At 33.6% G+C, this 21675-nt stretch overlaps 3 protein-coding genes across 3 annotated transcripts; 1 reads left to right on the top strand and 2 right to left on the bottom strand.

The window, feature by feature from the left end:
* Window positions 1-5231: 5231 nt before the first annotated feature.
* Window positions 5232-7326, bottom strand: LOC109123564 (uncharacterized). The gene is made up of 4 exons (XM_059736514.1): window positions 6108-7326; window positions 5776-5980; window positions 5517-5695; window positions 5232-5441 (listed from the first exon to the last, which is right to left on the bottom strand). The coding sequence occupies exons 1-4, from the start codon at window positions 7276-7278 to the stop codon at window positions 5335-5337; spliced, it is 1662 nt and encodes a 553-aa protein (XP_059592497.1). The 5' UTR covers window positions 7279-7326; the 3' UTR covers window positions 5232-5334.
* A 7785-nt stretch (window positions 7327-15111) lies between these two features.
* Window positions 15112-17451, top strand: LOC100243339 (U-box domain-containing protein 19). The gene has a single exon (XM_002264601.5). The coding sequence runs from the start codon at window positions 15156-15158 to the stop codon at window positions 17205-17207; it is 2052 nt and encodes a 683-aa protein (XP_002264637.2). The 5' UTR covers window positions 15112-15155; the 3' UTR covers window positions 17208-17451.
* LOC100248463 (probable serine/threonine-protein kinase PBL28) lies at window positions 17423-20779 on the bottom strand. The gene is made up of 8 exons (XM_010655053.3): window positions 19814-20779; window positions 19637-19681; window positions 19429-19539; window positions 19229-19342; window positions 18397-18615; window positions 18196-18311; window positions 17831-18091; window positions 17423-17737 (listed from the first exon to the last, which is right to left on the bottom strand). Exons 1-8 carry the CDS (start codon window positions 20481-20483, stop codon window positions 17507-17509), a joined length of 1767 nt encoding a protein of 588 aa, XP_010653355.1. The 5' UTR covers window positions 20484-20779; the 3' UTR covers window positions 17423-17506.
* Window positions 20780-21675: the final 896 nt, after the last annotated feature.

Genomic DNA, 21675 nt, shown 5'->3' with positions numbered 1-21675 from the left:
AAATTTCCAACTAATTTGAATTAAATTTGATTTTCTTTCTAATTTTTTATAATAAAATCAAATATAAGAAAATCATTTTTCGTAGTGTTTATTTCTTTTTTTAGTAATTTTTGGAAACCAAACATGGCCTTAAACTTATCAACAACTAAGCATAATTTACTATTTTATAATAATTTCAAAAAATCAAATATCAATTATTTAATTTTATAGAGACAGAAATATTAGACAACTCAGGTTAGGTGCATGAAAACCCCTTAGGTCAACTAGATCGTAGCAACGGAAGTAAAAAAATTCAATTTTTTTTAACATAAACAAGATCTAGAACAATGTTGTAGAAAACTTTACCTTAGATTTATTTATTCTTAAATCTAATCGAAGGATCAAATTGTAGTCATCAAAAGTTTCATAGATTTACGATCTTCCGCCCAATAATTCTACCTTGATGTTGGGCACTCAAATGATGAGGTGTTTGGGAGGGTTGAGGCTAAAGCTCTCTCATTTCTCTCTAGATGATGATAGGCAACTGAAAAGTTAGAAACACTAATCCTTAAGTGGATATTTATAGGATTTTGCATGGCTTAACTTATCAAAAATACAATGTCAAAGGGAAAAATCCATTTTAGTTCAAATTTAGGAAGATATTTTGGTTTGAAAAGGGATTTCAAGTGAATTAGGATGTGTACAAGTCTTTTTAATATCAATTTTTTTAATATACTTATTGTAGACCCCCATTTTGGGGCACTTTCTTTCTCACCTTTCATGCAGGTTATTTGGCCAGGTGGCATGATCCCGGGAGACCACATGGCGTCTTTGGAGAGGCTAACAGAGAATCAGGTTAGTGCTTTGAGGAGCTATTAGAATTCGACACTTGTAAAGGGGATTTGGAAAGTTGCAGACTGTAGAGGTAGGGGACCCCTAGCTGAGAGCAGGAGGCCGTCTGCATGAGGCGTGCAGCTGAAGGGGGTGGTTGGGAAAGCCATGCTTGCTGACCGGTGAATAAGAGAGCAAAAAAATGAGAAAAAAGAAGGAAAAAGGAGCTGAGGATCAGAGGGGAGGAGGACAGAAGGAATAAGGGGAAAAACATTTTTTTTGGAGAGGAGAGGAGAGTTCGAAGAGTAGCCTTTGGGAAAAAAGGTCCTCATCTGGGCATCTTCGAAGAGGGGTCATAAAAACAGGGCTCGAAATCAGGTGAGCTTCCATCTGCGAGGAAGCTTTTCAGGTATGGACCCTGTTCATTACCTTTTCTATTTTGTTTTTGGATATCGATAAGATTCCATTTTGGTGTTTGGATGCGAGCATTGGAGATTTTATTGTGCTCTTATAGAATCTGAGTTCGTTTGCCTCCATGTTGTCCTTGATTTCTAATTTGGCTTTCAACTTGTTTACACCGACTATTTTAAACTGTTCTCCTCTGTTTCTTGATTGTTTGCGGGTTATCCTCGATGCCTGGAGTATACTTACTCGTTCTCTCTGTTCTGGAAAATTTTGAGAGAAGATTCATCACATGCTTTTGATTTGTGGGGTCGTGCCTGCATTTCTTTCTTTTTTTATTCATTTATTTATCATTCCACTCGGGGAAGAATTCTGTCCAGCCGACGTCCTACCTTTTCCGGATGTCTCACATCCGGAATTCTGTCCGACGGACGTCCCACCTTCTCCGGATGTCTCACATCTGGAATTCTATCCGCCGACATCCCACCTTCTCCGGATGTCTCACATCTGGAATTCTGTCCGGCCGACGTCCCACCTTCTCCGGATATCTCACATTCGGAATTCTATCCGGCCGACATTCAACCTTCTCCGAATGTCTCACATCCGAAATCCTGTCCCGCCGCCATTCCACCTTCTCCGGATGTCTCACATCCGGAATTCTGTCCGCCGATATCCCACCTTCTCCGAATGTCTCACATCCGGAATTCTGTCCGCCGACATCCCACCTTCTCCGGATGTCTCACATCCGGAATTCTGTCCGACCGAAGTCCCACCTTCTCCGGATGTCTCACATCCGGAATTCTGTCCGCCGACGTCCCACCTTTTCCGGATGTCTCACATCCGGAATTCTGTTCGGCCGACATTCCACCTTCTCTAGATATCTCACATCCGACGCCTGACGCCGGATGGGAGAGGGAGGCGATTCAACTTCCCCCGTCAGACATGTCCGGATCCTCGTTCTATAGCTTCCTTTTTTTAAACCATTTCAAAGCATCCTATCTTTCATCCTTAGAATTTTTAAGATCATCCAAGAGTCCCATTTCCAATAAAATTTTGTTGTCATCATTCTTTCTGGCAAGCAATTTTCACAACTCTTCTGTTTTTTAAAATGTTTTAAAATAAGCAAAGAATCAAATTTTGTAATTCTGAATAATGGAATTTACGGATTTGGTCCATGCAAAAATAAACGGGTTTTGGTGGAAGCCCAACATATGTGATTTCCTTATGATTGATTGATTGTTTGTTTGATTTAATTGTCATGCATGATTGATTTTATTCTGCTCTATGACATGCTCGAAGTTATTCCTTGATTGTGCACTAACCTCACTTCTTGATAGCGCTTTATGGATCACTGCCCAGGTACGCATCCATATCCGTTTGGGTCATTTTCTGTATGCATGTTTAGATTCTCACATGTGCATGATCACTTTGGGTATCCACTGTTTTACTCTTCCATTGCCATGATTGCTTCATTTTATTAGTAGAGACCCGACTTTAAGGACTTAGAGGGGTGCTACGGTCTTTACCGTACCTTCCCGATAAGTAACCTGACCCCCGAACCCAATCGGGTTTTTCACAAACCACCTTTTCCAAAACAAGGAGTCACACTTAGGGTTTTTCTTTCTTATTTTGTTTACCCTTTAAAAATAAAACAAAAATAAGTGGCGACTCCAAGTCAATTTTTCTTAATCAATAAAAATCAATTTTCCAAATAAAAATCGAGCTCGCCATCGAGTAGGAAACGCATGAACCGAAATACGGGGTCCACACTTATCCTTTCATATTTATTGATTGGGTTGAATATATTTTACCCTACACTTTATCCCCTTCATAATTAAAACTCAACACTTTACTCCTCAAATTTGTTGAAATACGACACTTTGCACCCGCAAAACTTATTAAAAATTTGATAAATAAGTTATTAAGTAAAGAAACAATACTAAAATGCAAAGAAAATGGTTGAATTAATGCAAAGAAAAATATTCATTACCCAAGTTCAATGCCGTCATATTTCACAACTATATAAGAAAATCACAAATATTCATACAAACATCTCTTTAAAAAAATAAATAAATAAAAATTAATAGCTATTATATTTTGAAGGCATTTGGAAAATTTTACTTCAAGGCTATTAATTTAAGGTTAATGTAACTCAATTTCCTGTTAATATTCAAACCCAAAGTATGAAAAAATCAATCTCTTTTATGATTTTATAAAAGGTTTGTAATTGGGGACAAGTGTTGGTATTTAATAAGTTTTAAGGGCAAAATGTCAGGTTTTAAACATGAGGGGACAAAGTATAAAATACGAAAAAAGTTGAGGAAGTGTATTTAACCCTTGTTGATTTTAATCATTTTTTAAGTGTATTAAATACAAAATAGAAATATATAATAGTGTAAACTCCAAAATTTGTTCCAAGTTTATTTTTATATTAGTTTTGAATCCAATTTTATCCTTAAATTTAAATGTCGATTACATTTGAATTTCTTGGTCTACTCACACCTTTTAATTCTTAGTTTTTATTATTTTGTTTTATTTTTTATTTTATATATTATTTTTTTATTTATTTATTTATTATTATATAGGGATTGTTACACTTTTACCTCCCAACTTATACCGTATTTTGCACATTGCCCCCTCGAGTTCAAAATCGAGCAATGTACCCTCCAAACTTTAAAATTGCATGCAATATGCATTTCTGAGTTACGACGTTACAATTTTTGAAGGAATGACATGTACTCTTCGTGTGACCAATGACAAAATAGTCATTTCTTAATAAGTGAGGGTAAAAAAATCAGTTCATTTTAAAACCCCAAAACCCTAACCCAATCCTTCTTCCTTCCTTCGTTTTCCATAAACCACATTTTCTTGGCAACCAAACAAGCTTGACCAAACTACCTTCTTGAAAAACCTTTCACAATATAGAAACTTGAGCCCTTAACCCAAAAAAAAAAAAAAAATCTCTAGAATGTATGTCCAAAAACATTTTCTGTCAAAACAAACACAAATCCAAATGAAACAGAGATAAATCAAAATTGTAATAAACTAACAATGAATGAAAAACAAAGATGTCCAACAAAAACAAAGGAAAAAAATGTCATCACAAAGTACAGATAAGTTCCCCAAATTTTTCACAATTTTTTTGAAACATCAAAATAAAACCCTATTCTAAAACAACAAATTAAAACATTATATCAAAATTTTAAATCTTCTTCACCAAGTTTTAGAAAAAAAACTTGGATTTTTTTTTTTATTCTCATTTCTTCCTTTCTTCATTTTTTTTCTCTTTCTTTTTCCTTTCTCATCTCTCTTCTCACTTACCCCACCTAATCTACTCACTCTACTCACTCACACTCTCTTTCCCCAACTCCCACTCCTTACGAGAGAGATGCTCCCTCCTGACACTCTCTCGTCTCCCCTATTCTTTCTCTTCTCGTTTTCTTTTTTCTTTTTTTTCTTTTTTTTCTCTTATTATTATTTTTTTCTCATTCTCCTTTTCCCACAAACCCATCCCCAACACGGTCAGAGACCCCCTCATCTCCCTTCACTCTTCTCCTTTTCATTTTCTTTCTTTTTCTTTTTCTTTTTTTTTTTCTTTTCCTCTCCCCAACATTTTACCAATGTTTTCAGAACCGGACCGGTCATTGAACCAGAAAAGTTACCGGTTCACGGTTCACTAGTCGGACCGGCGGTCGAACCGCTATCAAACTGGTGACGTCATAAATATATATTTTATTATTTTATAAATTATAAAAAATTAAAAAAGTAATAAATTCTATGTAAATTTTGACAGCATCTACTTTGTTTGTTGAGTTTTGTCACAAAATTTTTTACCTGTAAAAGTCATCAATTATCATATATGATATCTATAATACAATATAAGATGTTATACATTCATAATGTCAATAAACTCAATATTTATCAAATAATCAAACCATTATTATCCTATAATAACCAAATTATCAAAGAGTTGTTAACTTAACACATTGTCCATACTAGATAATACAAATGTCACCATAGGTCCACAACACTTAAATAATTACTCAAAATAAAAATATAACATGTCAATGTTTGAATATTCATGAAGATTTTTGCATACTAATAAATATAAAAATCATGTCTTCATTCATTTTGGAAATTGGAATATGGAGATTGAAAATAAGCATTTGGAAAACCAAAGTTCTCCACATCAAGCCCTTCTATAGCCACGTCACCACCATCCTCATTATCTACAAAAATATTGAATATATATCAAAAAAAAAATATAATTATTGAACTTTTATAAGTTTAAATATTTTACTAACCAATGTGAGAACTTGAACCTTCCACTTCATTTATTGGAATTGACCCTTCTTCATATAGAAGAGTTTCTAATTCTTCAACATCTAGCTCTGCTGGCTGATCGTCATCAACTATCCAAAAATCGGTCTCATCAATGCATGCATAGTCAATGGGATCATTAATTCTTTTCTTGTTATAAAACCTAAAAAAGAAAAACATATAATTATTCATAATTGTGAATAACATAATTTAAATTCAAAACAACTAAGAAAGCATTTATACCGATTTTTTAGCCGAAAATTGTAATGAATGTATACAAAATCATTAAGTCTTTGATGTTCTAATCTATTCCTTCTTTTGGTATGTATACGTTCAAAGACACTCCAATTCCTCTCACATCCAGAAGACGATGCAGTTTGGCTCAATATTTGAATGGCCAACTTTTGCAAATGTGGTGCACTATATCCATGTAGCCTCCACCATTCATCTAGTTACCATTTCACATTAAAAATAAGAAAAAAAATAAAACACATTAGTAAGTTTAAAATATTAAATAGTAAGTAGGTAACTAATAAAAAAGAACAAACACACTAATAAATGAAGATATCTTTTACCAGGTTGAAGTACTTCACGTGAAGAATAAGCAAGGTCTCTTCCAAAACTTCCTAATCGATCACGAAACAACTTCATTTCATTCATTGTTTCAAGCTTGCCTTTCAGAACTTTCTGATCAATAACATCCATGACACCTCCAATAACAGTTGGCTTATTACAAAAGTTTTCTTGATCATATTGGAAACATGGTTTGAACCAATAAGCTACTGAATGAATGTTTTTCTGTAGTTGTTGATCCCAATGTTGCTTTATGATCTCTGTATAAGGCTTGTATAGTCTTTTGTTGTGGTTAAACAATTTCTTTATGCCCAAACGAACCCTATACATGCCTTCATACACATATCCCATCGAAGGTCTCTCATCACAATCAAAAATACGCAATAAGCGCATTAATGGAGACATAAGATTCACAACAATCAAACAATCATTCCAAAATCTATTATCTAAGATGATGGAAACTGCAACTTTACTTTTATTATCCTTTGAATATCTAAAGTCCACAAAGAACTTACTAGTCACCAAAGCTTGCAAGTCATGTTTATGATCATGAATACTCTTGAGTGCAATGAATGTAGTAGCAAAGCGAGTTGCACCAAGTCGTAGAATCTCTGTCCATCCTTCTCTTTTTCTCAACCAACTTAACAAAGCAACATGATTATACACAAAAATTGTCACCTTTGATGCACGTCTTACAAGTTCAGCAACATGGTTCATCTTACCAATATCCTTAAAGATCAAATTAAGACAATGAGTTGCACAAGGTGACCAATTGATGTGTTTATGCTTCTGAGAAATCAATATCCCCGCGGCCACATATTTTGCTGCATTATCAGTCACAATATGAACTACATTGAGTGAACCCACCCATTCAATCACCTCATCAAATAACAAAAACAAATTACTTGCATCCTTGACAATGTCCGAAGCATCAACAGATTTCACAAACGATATTCCTTCAGGACAATACACAAGGAAGTTGATGAGTGTTCTTTGTCTACTATCTGTCCAACCATCACCCATTATAGTACACCCAACTTTTGCCCAAATTGCACGATAAGAGTCCACAAGTAATTGAACTTCCTTCTTGGCATCCTTTAAAAGATTAACCCGCAGTTGATGGTAATTTGGACCCTTATATCCAAGACCAATTGCAGATATAGCATCTAACATTGGCTTAAAGTAGAAGGAATTCACAGCATTAGTAGGAATGCATGCATCATAAAAAAAATCTTCCAACCGCCATATCCGCTCTCCAAGTAGCTTATTTCCCAACTAATACACTCCTCATGGAAGGCTGAGCTCCTTGAGTATTTTTTAGTACAAAATACTTATCCGCTGTTAATTTTTTCCTTTTTCCACTACTAGCTGCCATAGGACTTTGCATTTCTTGAACCTCCTCTTCACCTTCTGCCATATCCCCTTCAAATTGTGACACATTAGGACCATAAGGATTTCTTTCTTCATATGCTTCTTGGGTTGCTTTCTTGGAATTCACAAACTCTTGCAAAGAATTTTCCATTCGAAATCTGACATCAGGAGGAACTGATTTACATGGACCAATATCTCCTTTCACTCCAACAAGATGTTGTTTCATTCTATGAATACCCCCACCTTTTGTAATCTTTTTACAATACAAACAAATAAGAGTTTTCCTTCCATTTGCATATCTTTCTTCAGAAACATGCTCCCATGCAGGATTGGTTTTACTTCTAATTGATTGTGAATTGGTAGTTGAATCTTGACCAGAGGATGGAGTCAAGTTTGATTCCATTTTTTTTCTCTCTCTATCAAATTAGAAACAAAAATCGCATATTAATTATTTATAATCAAGTCATCAACAATTTATAACAATCACATATCAATGGGTAAACATATTCTTCAAATAGACCTTCATTTTAGGCGTTGGGCGTTCGTTTGTGTGTACATTGATGTGCCTTTTTGTTAGCGCTTTTTAATATATTCTCTCATTTACCTATCAAAAAAAATATTTAAGTTGTACTCTAAGCATTAATGTTGTTTGGTGACAACACTTTGAATGTTTTCTAAACCATTAAATATATATACACGTTGAAGAAAGAAACATGGTTAGCTAAAGTAAAGGATAGTTAGGATTTAGCAAAAGTTAGGGTCTATTTGGAAACTATTTCTTGAAAACAATTTTGTGTTCTTTAAAACAAAAAAGAGTTTTCTAACTTAAAAGCACTTGACTAGAAACAGTTTTTTGAGAATTTTTTTTAAAAACACGTTGTTTTTGGAACAAATTTGAGGTGTTTTTTAGTGTTTTTTGTAGAATGTTCTAAGAAACAATTGAAAATATAAATAATATTTTGGAAATTTTTGCATTACATATGTGAACAATAACTTCACAGAAAAAAAAAATAGTTGAGAAAACTATTTTTTATATTTGAGTTCTCAAACAGAATGTTGTTTTCAAAAATAATTGAGAAATGTTTTTAAAAATTATTCTCAAACATTGATTTTTGAGAACTACTTTCAAAAATGTTGCTAAATAGATCCCTTATATATTTTAATTTATTACTTGAAGGCATTATTAATTTTAAGTTGTAACATTATTTTTTTTTACCAAACATACTTAACATTATTTTAATTTAAGCACTTCTTTCATACTGCCCGTTAGTTTTTTAACTGAATACAATCAATACATAGAGTCAAAGCCAAAGATTATGAAAAATAATAAAATATACAACATGAAGAGTCCCTCCAACGGAAAAAAAATATATGGCAGCCTTGCAATTCAAGAAACTAGTTAATACATTTTCAAAATGATGAACAACAGCAGGTGACGAGCTTTGTCGGCTTCCAAGTTCCAACGCAGCAGGTTGTCGACCTGTAACGATTGCCGGTGGAAGCTGTCTGGTTGTCACGGCCGGCCGGATGTCGAGGGCGGGCGGAGAGGCACGGCAGCAGCAGCTGCAGGGGGCGGAGAGGCACGGCAGCAGCAGCTGCAGGGGGCGGACTAGCACGACAGCAACAACTATAGGGGGCGGACTGGCACGGCGGCAGCAGTTGTAGAGAGCGGACTGGCACGGCAGCAGCAACTACAGGGGGTGGATTGAGGTGGGGAGGAAGGATTTCAGGTTTCCAGATTTGAGATTTGCAGCCAACCAGCAGATTGAATAGATATACCCTCTAAAACGGCGTTGTTTTGATGCAGTTTAAAAAAAAATCATTTTAATTCTCCGAATCGGATGGTTCGTTCGGTTCACCGGTTGGACCGCCGGTTCAAGCAATCCGACCCCGGTTCGATTCCATTCTAGCCCAATTAGCCGGACCAGACCGGAAACGCCACTGGTCGGCGGTCAAACCGGCCGGTCCGGTCCGGTTTTCAAACCATTGCATTTTACCCACTCACTCACCACACAACATTTTTCCCTTCTCTCCCTCTTCCTTCCAATTTTTTTTTTTTTCCTTCTTTTCCACTTCCCCTCATTCCCACTTTTTCATTTTTTTTTCTTTTTTGTCTTCCCCCTCCTTCCTCTCCTCCAACATTTTACCTACTCACCCACACAACCCATTCCCCCTCTCTGCCTCTTCCTTCCATTTTCCCTTTATTTTTTCCTTCTTTTTTTTTTCTTCTTTTCCTCTTCCTCTCATACCCATTTCTCACCTCACCCAAAAACCCATCCAATCTCATCGCCACCTGTAGCACCGTCGACACCATTGTCGGCCGACGACATTACTACCAGCCAACGACTCCCTTCCACCCATATCACATCTCACCATTTTCTCTAACTTGGGTAAGTTTATTTTCTTCTATTTTTATTTTATTTTTAATATTTGTATTTAATTTTTACAATATTTTTTTTTTTATTATTGAGATTGTTTGTTTGGGCTAATTTCTACTATTTTTGGGTTTGCATTTACTTGATTGGGATATTGATTGTAAGCTTTGAGTTAAGTTTGGATAATTTAGGTCTCATTCTGAACCTTGTATTTTGATTCAAGTCTCTAATTAATTTATGTTTTATTTGGGTTTTGTATTTGGATTTGTGTATTAAATTAGGTTTGGATTATGAGATATTAAATTTAGTTCTAATTGGATTTATTTTAATTTATTATATTTTGGCTTGAGATTGTATTTTAGTAATTAATTTTGAGATTTTGAACTAGACCTATAGCATATGGGACATTTCTATTGGGTTTTATTTATCAATTTAGACTTATTTTTATTAGTGAAATTTATTGACTTATTTTTATTAGTGAAATTTATTGAACTAATTTGAGAATTGCTTTTAGATTTATTGAATTTGGGCTTGAATTATTTTAGGTTCTCTAGATATTTATTTTGGGCTCATTTTTTTGTTTTGCATGGACTCATTGGACTTTGGTATTATGTTGGTTGAGCATGGATTTCTGACACATGAAGAATCAAATTTTATGGAAGGAAATGAGACTCAGAAAAGTTGTAAATGGGGCATCGAGTTTATTCTAATCTTGTTTGGGTACATATTTTATTTCTCCATTTCTATTTAGTTTTATTTCTATTAGTTCCTATAAATATTCTCTTTTATATATTTATTGGGTGTAGATAGAATCCAATAGTTGATAACTTAGAAATTTTTTTTAACAAAAGAAACAGTTTAGTAATTATGTTTAAATAAAAATAATAGTTTAGGAAATATTCTTCTTAATAAAAGAATTTTATTTTTTAAAATAAAAATTCAGAAAAAATGTTTTAGGAAAATCCAAAAAAATGTTTTTAATAAAATTCAAAAAGTTGTTTTCAACAACTATTGTTCGGAAATTTATTTATTTAATAAAAATTGTTTTTGTAAATAAAAATTGTCCCAAAAGTTAAATTCTTAATAAAATTGTCCAAAAAGTGGTTTTTAAATAAATTGTACTTTATTAATTAGAATTAGAATTAGATTAAAAGTAATTTTTATAAATAAAGGTTTTAAATATTTTTAATGAAAATAGGATGAGTCTTTTTTGCAAATTAAAGTTATAGAAATTATTTTCTTAATAAAATTGGATTGAAAATATTTTCATAAATAAAGTTGCAAAAATTAATTCCTTTGTAAATAAAATCAAATTGAAATACTTTTGTTAATAAAGTTGTAAAAATTCATACTTTTTAAAAATCATTTTTTATTGTCAATTTGAAATTTTGTAATAAATTTTTTTGACAAAATAATTGCAAATAGTTTCCTTCAGAATAAAAATAAAAATTCAATCAACTAATTTGTTCAAAATAAGTTGAAACTTTTTTTTTATAAATAAATAAATTGAAATCATTCACCGGAAATAAAATTAATTTGGAATTTCTTGAAAAAATATTTTTTGAAACATTTTTCTTAATTAGTTTTAAAAAATTAATTTTGCATAATTCTCTTTGTCATTTATCTGGTACATTCTTACAATCTACTTTTATCATTATTTTCTTAGATTTGTATCGATTAATTTTAGTATCTATAATTAATTAATTAATTAATTCTCTAAATTCATTTTGTAAAAATTGTAGGTATACGGGCTTAGAGGAGTGTTACAACTTTTCACCATACCTTTACAATAGATAACCTAACCCCTGAGTCTCAATTTTTGCAAACATTTATTTTTCAAATAAGGAGTTACATAAGGTTTTCTTTCCTATTTTGTTTTCTTTTTTAAAAAAAATAAACTAAAATGAGTAGCGACTCCAATTTTTTTAAAAATAAAAAATGAATGTCATCATTTTAAGTGGAGACGAACATGAAAAATGTGGGTTCACAAATAGATAATTAATAAAAAGAAATTAAATTTTTATTCTCCAATAAATAAACTTATATATTAATTGCATTTATAAGGGTGCTAATTAATTAAAATCAATGATGAGTTACAATAAACATAGAGGGTCTGAATGAAATTAACTCTAAATTAATTTATCCAAATTATTTATGATTTTGTTTTTGATAACATTCTTCTAATTGTTTTGCTTTGATGAAATTGAACCGGTCCATCAACCATTTATGATGATTGGCTTCAAGTGAAAACAATAGGTTTTTAGCATTTTCTAAAAATAAGGCGGTTTGACAAATTATTTTAAAAAAATACTTTTAAAAAATAACTTGTATCAAGAATTTTCTAAAAATATATTTTGATTTTATAAAAAAATTTTAAATTCATTATCAATATGTACCTTTTTTATGAAATATTAAATGCAATTTTTTTATATGAAAAACTATATTTTCTCTTTTATTCTATATAAACAAAAAAAAATTAAAAATTTAACCAAATTAAATACTAGAATTATAGTCAAGTTAGAACTATAAGCTAAAATTACCATGACAATGATTTTAGCATATAAAATTAAAATTAAAATAGTCTGAATATAATATGATAAAGATATTTTATCTTATTTACTATAACAAAATTTACAAAATAATGTAACAAAAATATTTTATTTTATTTTATGTGATAAAATTTATAAAATAAATAAATATTTTATTTTGCAATAATTTTTAAAATCTTTGATATACCCTAAACCTCTAAATAATGAAATGTAATACTTACGTCTAAATCCGGAAATACATTATTATAAGTAATATTTTAAATTATCAAATGTATTATTTAACAATGATATTTTCATTTTATATATTGGATATTTATATTATATTTAATTTTGTAAGAAATTATTAAATACACATATTTAAAATCTTTTTATATAAAACTTATTTAAAATTAAATTTAATAAATAAAATATATTTATTGGGATATTAATACATGAAATTTGAAATTAAAGGTGACTAAGTATATGTGTAACTCAAACTAATCTTGAGGATGATATAACCAAGGTGCGTGCTTATCTGTACATGTCATCGATTTTTTTTTCAATATATGGTGACGTGTCAGTTGATATAATTCTTATAATTTATAAATGGGATGACTAAGAAACGTACAAGTCAAATAGTATACGGATAACCATGAAGCTCTACTTACGCACAAGAATTTGGTCACGAATTACAAAGGAATAGTTATTAATATATATATATATATATTCCTTTTTAAATACAAAGGTTTTTATATTTTTAAAAAATTATAGATGCACTTTCTTTAAATAAAATTGTGAATCCACTTATGTAAAGATAAATATCATAAATTGGAATAAAGTCTTACTTCTTAAGTACTTAATTTTTCTCAAAATGAAAAAAAAAAAACTTGGAAACATGTTTAGTTGTAAAAAAAAAATAAAAATAAAAATTATGTGTTTTGGGAGAACATATTTTAGTTATTTTTTATATTTTTGTAAGATTGTTTTAAAAATTAATCACATAGCGTGAAAAATGATTGAAAATAAAGTATTATAAATCAAATTTATTTTTAAAAAGTATTTAAAAATATAGAAAATAAATGAAGAATATTTCGTGAAATAGATTTTTGTTTTATAAAATATCATAAAATAGTTTTTTAAAACTATTTTCTATTTAGTAACCAAAAAATGCAAAACAATTTTCTTTTTTAAGATTCTTAAAATTGTTTAAGAGAAAATATTTTAATTGTTTTTGTTTTTTTTATGATTGTTTTAAAAAATAATTATACAAATATGAAAAATAATTAAAATTAAGATAGATAAAAATTATTTTTAAAATCATACAAACTATAAAATAGATTGAAAACATTTCAAATTATAAAAAATAAAAATAAAAACTTTTATTTTACAAAATATTAAAGAAAATTTTTTAATAACTATTTTCAAATATTGTTTTTAAAACTGATTTCAAAAATACTTCTCAAACATAACTTTATTTTTCTTAAAAAAAATCGTAATTTAGAAAATATAAGAATAATTATTGTAGGAAAAAAATTAAAACCATAAAATAAATAAGGGAAATGAAAGAGAAAAAAAATGGAATAAGATATTGCAAGTAAAGGAGTCTCATAAATTAATTTGAATGATTAATAAAGCCTACGTAAGAATTATAAAAATTATATTAAAAAATGAATTCAATATTAGTGATTATAATCAATAAATGATAAAGGAGACTATTGGTAGTTACAAATGAAAAAATTAAAAATCTTGTAGAATTTAAAATTAAAAATCTTAAGTGCGGATTTAGATATAGCTTTTGTTTTCTATTTACAAAAATAGAAATAATAATAACTATTTTTATGTAAAATAAAAAAAATTATGGAGATTTACTTTAAAAAGATAATGATTTTTAAAAATTATTAAAGCTTTTTTACTCTCTCAAACTTTAAAAGTAATTTTTAAGAGAAAATTTAATAATTTTATAAAAAATATAGAATACCAAAACTTTTTTTAAATTAGAGGAAAAAATTATAAAAAAAACACTAAAATATTTGAAAATCATACTTAAAAAATTATATTATAAATACGATTATAATATTACTTATACCCATGTATTTCATATTTGTCAAGAGTTCGGTTTCAAAAATATAATCATCTATATCCTTTGCTTTGATACCATGAGCCTCTTATCCACTAGAGGACGTGGGAGTAAGTTCAAATTGAAAAACTCATATTGTTAAGGGATAATCTCGTGAATTCCATCATAATTTAATAAAAATAAATAAAATAAAATAATAAAACACTATAAACAAAAATAAAAAGTCAAGAAAAAAAAAATTGTTGATAAATTATATCATATGGACTGAAAACTCTTCCTTATTTACTAGAAAGTTCCGTCTCCATCTTCTGCGCAACATATTTGAATACCAATCTCCTTATCTAGACAAGGAGGAACGCTAACACGAAACTTCCTCCTTAATTATACACCGGCCGTCTTTTTCGCGGTGTCGGCTAGCTTGACCAGTGACCACGAGCTCTGACATTATTATGGGACACGCGTCGCCTTCTCCTTAACTAACTGAAACCCTTACTCCGCACGAAAGTTGACTGCAGCCTGATCGGTAGTACCCTCTCAGCCCTCAGATCGCACGCACCCCTCACCATCTCACAATCTACTGACGCGTGTCCCTCACCTATTTTTCAAACTACCATCCTATATATAGGGACCAACCGCCAATATCTCAACCCAAACGCATCCAAATCCAGAATTTGAAAAGCCTTTTTCAATTGTTTTCCCATGACTCACAAAATTCACGCCTCCCCTCGCCGGATACTCACATTTCCGGCGGTTCATCCCTGCGATGCCGTTGCCCCGGCGACGCTTCTCGCCTCTCTGGTCAATCTTGCTACCACCATTTGCGGATACAAGTCCAAATTCTTTGCTGCCAATAAGCGGAACACACGAGAATTGATTCGCCAAATAGGAATTCTTCTGGTTTTCTTGGAGGAAATCCTGGACCGGCGGCTGGATCTTCCGGCGTCGGCTGTTCTCAGCTTCTCGGAGCTCCATGTGACGCTCCAGAAGATCGTGTACTTGTTGGAAGATTGCTCGTTCGGTGGTGCCCGGTTGTTGATGCTGATGAAATCGGAGAGGGTTTCGAATCATCTTAGGATTTTGATTAGGGCTACTGCGACCGCTCTAGATGTGCTTCCTTTGGAGTTGATCGATGTGTCTGATGAAGTTAAAGAATCGGTTGAGTTGACGATGAGGCAAGCACGGAGGGTGAGATTCGAGGTTGAAGCCGATGATGAACGGGCTTCTAAGGATGTTCTTTTGATATTGGACGGATTCGAAGATGGAGTTGTTCCTGATAGAGGTGATATCAGAAGAGTTCTTGATTATGTTGGGATTCGAAGTTGGAGTGAGTGTAACAAGGAGGTTAAGTTCTTGGATACAGAGCTTGGGTTAGAGTGGTCGAATATGGAAAAGAGGGAGGTTGCTTTTCTTAGCAGTCTAATGGGGTTTATGAGCTACTGTCGCTTTGCATTGTTCGATGTTGTGGATGGCGAAGCCGGGCAACAATTGGATAAGGAATGCAGCAGTGACGTGCTTAATTGCCTTAACCCCGATGATTTTCGATGTCCTATCACTCTTGAGTTGATGACTGATCCAGTGACGATAGAGACAGGGCATACCTACGAGCGATCTTCCATTCTGAAATGGTTCAGAGCAGGAAATCCCATCTGTCCCAAGACAGGTGAGAAGGTTGTGAGCATGGATGTAGTCCCCAATATGGCTCTCCAGAGGCTTATCCAGCAGTACTGTTCTGCTAATGGTATTCCAATTTCTGAGCCGGGTCATAGGAATCATGATATTACAAGGACGGTTCTAGCGGGTAGTTTAGCAGCTGAGGGAGCCATGAAAGTGATGGCCAATTTTCTTGCTGGCAGGCTTGCGGCTGGAACTAGTGGAGAGAGGAATAAAGCTGCTTACGAAATTCGTTTACTTGCTAAAACAAACATTTTCAATAGGTACTGCTTGGCGGAAGCAGGGACAATCCCACGTCTATTGCATCTGCTTTCTTCTGGAGATTCATCCAGTCAACATAATGCCATTGCAGCCCTCTTAAACCTTTCAAAGTATTCGAAAAGCAAAACAATCATGGCTGAGAATGGGGGCTTGGAATTGATTGTAGGTGTTCTAAGGAAGGGACTAAAGATAGAGGTTCGAGAGCTTGCAGCTGCTACACTATATTACCTTGCTTCAGTGGAGGAGTACAGGAAATTAATTGGGGAAATTCCAGAGGCTTTTCCAGCTCTGCTGGAGCTCATCAAAACCAGGACCGATCGGGGCAAGAAGAATGCATTGGTTGCTATCTTTGGGCTCCTTACGTTCCCTGACAACCATTGGAGGGTGCTTGCATCAGGAGCAGTCCCCTTACTGGTCAATCTTTTGACATCTTCTGAGAGGGAAGATCTGGTAACGGCTTCTCTAGCAGTTCTAGCAACTCTAGCAGAGAAACTAGATGGAACAATTACAATCCTAGGAACGGGAGCTTTACATCTCATCTTGCAGATTCTAAATTCGTCCCCTTCAAGGCCAGGGATAGAGTATTGTGTTTCACTGTTGTTGGCTCTGTGCATCAATGGTGGGAAAGAAGTGGTTTCTGTTTTAGTAAAAAACCCTTCTCTCATGGGATCATTATATTCCCTTCTCACCGAAGACAACTCCCGAGCAAGTAAGAAGGCCAGGTCGCTCATCAGGATCCTCCATGAATTCTGTGAAAGACGTGCCTCTGGCTTGGTGACTCCAGCATTTCCAGAAGAAAGATATGTTGACGTATGGTAACAAAAAAAGTTCCAATTATTTTAATCTTTTATTCTTTTCAAGCATCTTTCCTTGTAAATACACACGAGTATGGAGATGCTCGCTTGTCTTTTTTCCCAGATTGATTTCATGATATTAGCTCGTTTTTTTCAAGAGCTAATTACTAAATCAGCTTCTGCTTTTTAATGAAGCTTTGTACAAAACAGTTTGTATTATAATTCTTTTTCCACATATAATGACAATAAAATTGTTTTCTGCTGCAATATATCAAAACCCAGGTAGGTTTCATTGTAAACCTAAAAATGTGTTCATACTTAGTGTTAAACGATGTATGGTGTGGAATGTGGTGCAGTAAGCTCCACTCTTCTTGAGATATCAAGAGCCTTTTCTAGTATTATAACCACTTGCTCTATGGATGGCCTATGCTTCTTTAGTCCTGTGCATGTCAAAGCTAGCTCCAATATGAGTTCAAAAGCTTCCACTGAGTATTCCCCATTAAGTTTAGGATCAGCAAATTCTGATATATTTCGACCCTTCATGAGGAATCTTGCCTGAGAAGTGAAAGCATGCACAGAAGGAAGTGGGAATCAGTACCTGAAAATTAACCCCTACTAATATGGAAAATTGAAGGAAATGTGTCTCACCATTTTATCTAGAGGCATTGGTTTCTTCGAATTCAGGTTAAGAACCCTCTTCCCTGAGAGAATTTGCAGTAGTACTATGCCAAAACTGTAAATATCACCTGAAGAATTTACATGATGATTTATTTGGTACTCGGGATCAACATAACCAAAAGTTCCTCTCACTTCTGAGCTCACATAGGACTGATCCAGGTCCATAACCTTAGATAACCCAAAATCCGAGAGTTTAGCGTGAAAGTTAGCGCTGATGAGAATATTTGTTGGCTGCCAGAAAAATGATTATGTAAACAGGGAGAAAAAGGAAAAAGAGAACTAAGATCTTAGTAGGAGATGGGGAAAACAGAAAATGACAAAGCAGTGAAGTATACCTTGATGTCACGATGAACAATGCAGCCTTCTGGATAAGTGTGGAGAAACCAGAGACCTCTAGCACAATCAATTGCAATCTCCAGTCTTAGGATCCAGGAAAGAACTTTGTCTTTACCTATTGTTGGTCATATTTGTTATTGGTTTCCCTCATGCAATGCCTTGGTAAAGAAAAAATCTTAAACACTGAGATAGAAATATACCATATAGCCATTCTGAGAGATTCCCATTGTGGCATAGTTCATAAACCAGGAAACATTCTTCTTCTTTCTCACAATAGCCTAGCAAAGTTACAAGGTTTGGATGTCTGACATGTGATAAGCTTGTAACTTCCCTGATGAATGTTTCCACACACTCATTGTCGAATATGTGCTTAACTGCAATATGCTGACCATTTGATAGCATGCCTCTGTACACTTTTCCTGGTATTCAATAGGATGACATCAAAATCCAATCCCATGAAAAAAGGAGGGTTCTTTTTTCTTGTTCTTTTACTTTGGTTGCCATGGTGCTATTTTCATTCCATGAATATGCTAACATATCTTCAGAAAATTTCAACCAGTACCAATTCTAGTCAAAAGGTGCAAGAGGTTAACACCTCCAGGCTTAGCCTAATGGCTTACACCTCATGGTCTACCTCATATTGCTACTGAGGACCATGGCACAAAGGTAATTTTTTTTCTCTTCATGCTTGTTTCTCATTTTTTTTATCCAACATATCTATTGTTCAGACTTAATTTCCCTTTAAGGATTTACCTCTAGTACAGATTTGAGGTTAGTAGCTTGTGATGCCAATTTCTATTTACCTTTTTGTATCCTGCAGTTGGAACTGGAAGGCACAATACTAACTACAGGACTATCATGCATTAGTTTTGCTATATTGCTTTTTGTTTTATGTTGACTGAATCTGAAAATATAGCATGTGAGTGCCAATGCCATATTCTTCAGCAGTTTTCTGAAGGTTCTTTATTTCTCCAGTATCTTTCTTGTTAGTCATCACTATTCTTAGATATCTGTTAATAGATAGATCCTCACCAGCTATGCCTTGACCAATGAAGTTTGATGCACTAAGATTGTTGGTGGCGGAATAAATTTCCTTAATTGATATGTTAAGACATCTAAACTCCTCAGATTCTGAATCATCTGATGCTGTCAAATAAAACAAGGAAATCATTCACAAACTCAAATATGGTTTGTTTATGGTTTTTAAGTATAGAAAGTAAATAACTAAATACCATCTTTTCCTTTTGGGTAGTCGTCTTTATGCCTTCTACTGCATAAGATCCATGATGCAATCAGTACTATTACTGCAATTCCCATTAGACCTCCGATGACAAAATACAGACCTGTGATACTCGTCGAAAGTTATCCAAAGGTAAACAAAAATCAAGAATTCAATTGGAGACGAGATGTTGTTGATTGGAGAGAGGAGGGAGGGTTCACCTTTTCTTATATTAGGTTTTTTTTCAACTGACCCTTCTTGTCCATCTGCAGAAAGATAGCTTGATTAGTTGTATGATCAAGAACTATGTTTGTAGGTGAAGGTATGGATATGATCGATTAGTAAACTAAGAAAAGGATATAAGACCAAAAGTGTTTATAATCTTCAAAATACTTTACCCATTGCCATGGGGGTGCTCTGCTTTCGGAGGCATCTACAAACTTCCTGCACCCATTTCTTCTCACCAATCCTTTTGCTTATCAATGACACCAAAACTGAAAACCTGCAAACATCAGCTCTTTCATCTCCTGATCCACCTATCTCGTCCCATGATCTTAAACATGCATTGCAATCCTGATGATCCGGTTTGCCCTCTGAGCCCAAAGATTGGCAATCTTCACCTAATTTCCTTAATCTTTTTCCTAGCTTATCATCAACATCCTTTACTGTATAGTCAGAGCAGTCACTGGCTCCAGTGACCAGCCTCTCGATGCCACAACTCAAACCATCTTCACCAATACTTTTCATTGAATCTAAGCAATTTTTCTGCTCTGTGGAATTGGAGAATATTCGTCCGGTCTTGTTAGCTTGCCTCCCCAATGCATACAAGTAACCTTCAAAAGCTACCGCACAACCTTTATGGTAAAGAAATCCACCCCAATTGCCTGCTTCAGAATATGAGTCGTTTCCGGGTGAAGAAAATTGGATATCAAGGCTGCAATCAGTGACTAAAAGTTCTGACAACACTGAACTGATGATGGTTGTCAAGATGATGAAGATTATTGAAGTTGGTGGTTTTTGATGCTTCACTGGGTTAAAGCTAGGGAAATTCGACATGGATTTAGCCATCAGGGGTTTGATTGGAGAGTGAACGAAAAGTGAGTTACTGTTGTCTTCCCTTCTGTGGCATGAGATGATGGCTTAAAGATGTTTCTAATTGGGAAGAAGTGATAGAAGGATTTATTTGGGAGTTCATAAGTGAAACTAGTTGTAATCTATAAAGGTCTTAAAAAATTTGTAGGAGATTGAAGAAAGATCATTGAAAGGTGAGTATCGGTTACATATTTGAATATATATTAGGGAGAATAATTGCAAGAGGACAGAGAAAAGAGTATGGGACATGGTTTAGGCAAATGTCTGTAAGATGGCAGCTATGCAGCCTCATTTATTTTTTCGTGGACGTCCAATAATGTTATTTTATCCCATGCATTGGAATGATTCTGCAGACTGATTTGGAAGTCTTTGGCATCATCATCAATTTAAAATACTGACCAATTTCAAAAGAAAAGGCAATTGCCGGACGGTTCAAAACTCCAAAGCAATGAGCATGGTGAAGCATTCTTTCTTCTTCTTGTTCTTATGCTATTGGAGAGGTAAAGACAAGCAGATGAGACAAAGGGAATCGTTGTTTTCATGGTTCATTTTTATTAACATCTTTGTACTTTTTAGGCACATAATAGTATACATAAAACGTTGGATTTTCTGTCCATGTATCTTGGTTTTGCTTGGAGCTGGGTGAAAACTTTCGACCCATATTGACCCACTTCATTTTGGACCAAGTTTGGCTCCCAAGGGATGGAAATTGGATTGGGTTGGGCCTATTGGTGTTATGTCCAGATGAACTATTCTGATTCAGGTTGTTTAATAATCATATCAATTTCTTTAACATGGATTGGGTGTAGTGGAATGTTTGTAGGCTCCCACAAATAATCGAAGAAACGGCAACTGAAATATAACTACAATTTAAATATTATAAACAAGGGTCTCCAAAAAGCCCGTGGCCCGCGGCCCGCTTTAGGCCCGGCCCGAGCCCGTTTATGGGCGGGCCGGGCCGCGGGCCTAAATTTAGACCCGTAGGCCCGCCCGTTGGAGCCTTTAATTTTTTAAAAAAAAATAATATACTTTATTTTTATATATATATAACTAACTCAATTAATAAGCATAAAAGGAATGTAGTTCAGTTGGTTAGAACCTTGAAATTTAAACATGAGGGGAGGGGTTGGAATCTCCCCCTCTCCCTTCCCTTTTTTGAAAGTCATTT

This window comes from Vitis vinifera, chromosome 1, assembly GCF_030704535.1.
Source record: "Vitis vinifera cultivar Pinot Noir 40024 chromosome 1, ASM3070453v1".
NCBI classification, from domain to species: domain Eukaryota; kingdom Viridiplantae; phylum Streptophyta; class Magnoliopsida; order Vitales; family Vitaceae; genus Vitis; species Vitis vinifera.
Note: the sequence above shows the minus strand (reverse complement) of the source record. Positions and strands in the feature narration are given on the sequence as shown.

What these genes read in the sequence shown, in the direction of transcription:
- LOC100248463 (XM_010655053.3), bottom strand. Translation starts at nt 20,483, where the DNA reads ATGGCTAAATCCATGTCGAATTTCCCTAGCTTTAACCCAGTGAAGCAT. An exon ending in CTACCCAAAAGGAAAAGATG is followed by an intron (nt 19,343 to 19,428) that starts GTATTTAGTTAT and finishes TTTATTTGACAG; the next exon opens with CATCAGATGATTCAGAATCT. An exon ending in CATTGGTCAAGGCATAGCTG is followed by an intron (nt 18,616 to 19,228) that starts GTGAGGATCTAT and finishes ATTGAATACCAG; the next exon opens with GAAAAGTGTACAGAGGCATG.
- LOC109123564 (XM_059736514.1), bottom strand. Translation starts at nt 7,278, where the DNA reads ATGTTAGATGCTATATCTGCAATTGGTCTTGGATATAAGGGTCCAAAT. An exon ending in ACGTGAAGTACTTCAACCTG is followed by an intron (nt 5,981 to 6,107) that starts GTAAAAGATATC and finishes AATGGTAACTAG; the next exon opens with ATGAATGGTGGAGGCTACAT. An exon ending in AGGTTCAAGTTCTCACATTG is followed by an intron (nt 5,442 to 5,516) that starts GTTAGTAAAATA and finishes ATATTTTTGTAG; the next exon opens with ATAATGAGGATGGTGGTGAC.
- LOC100243339 (XM_002264601.5), top strand. Translation starts at nt 15,156, where the DNA reads ATGACTCACAAAATTCACGCCTCCCCTCGCCGGATACTCACATTTCCG.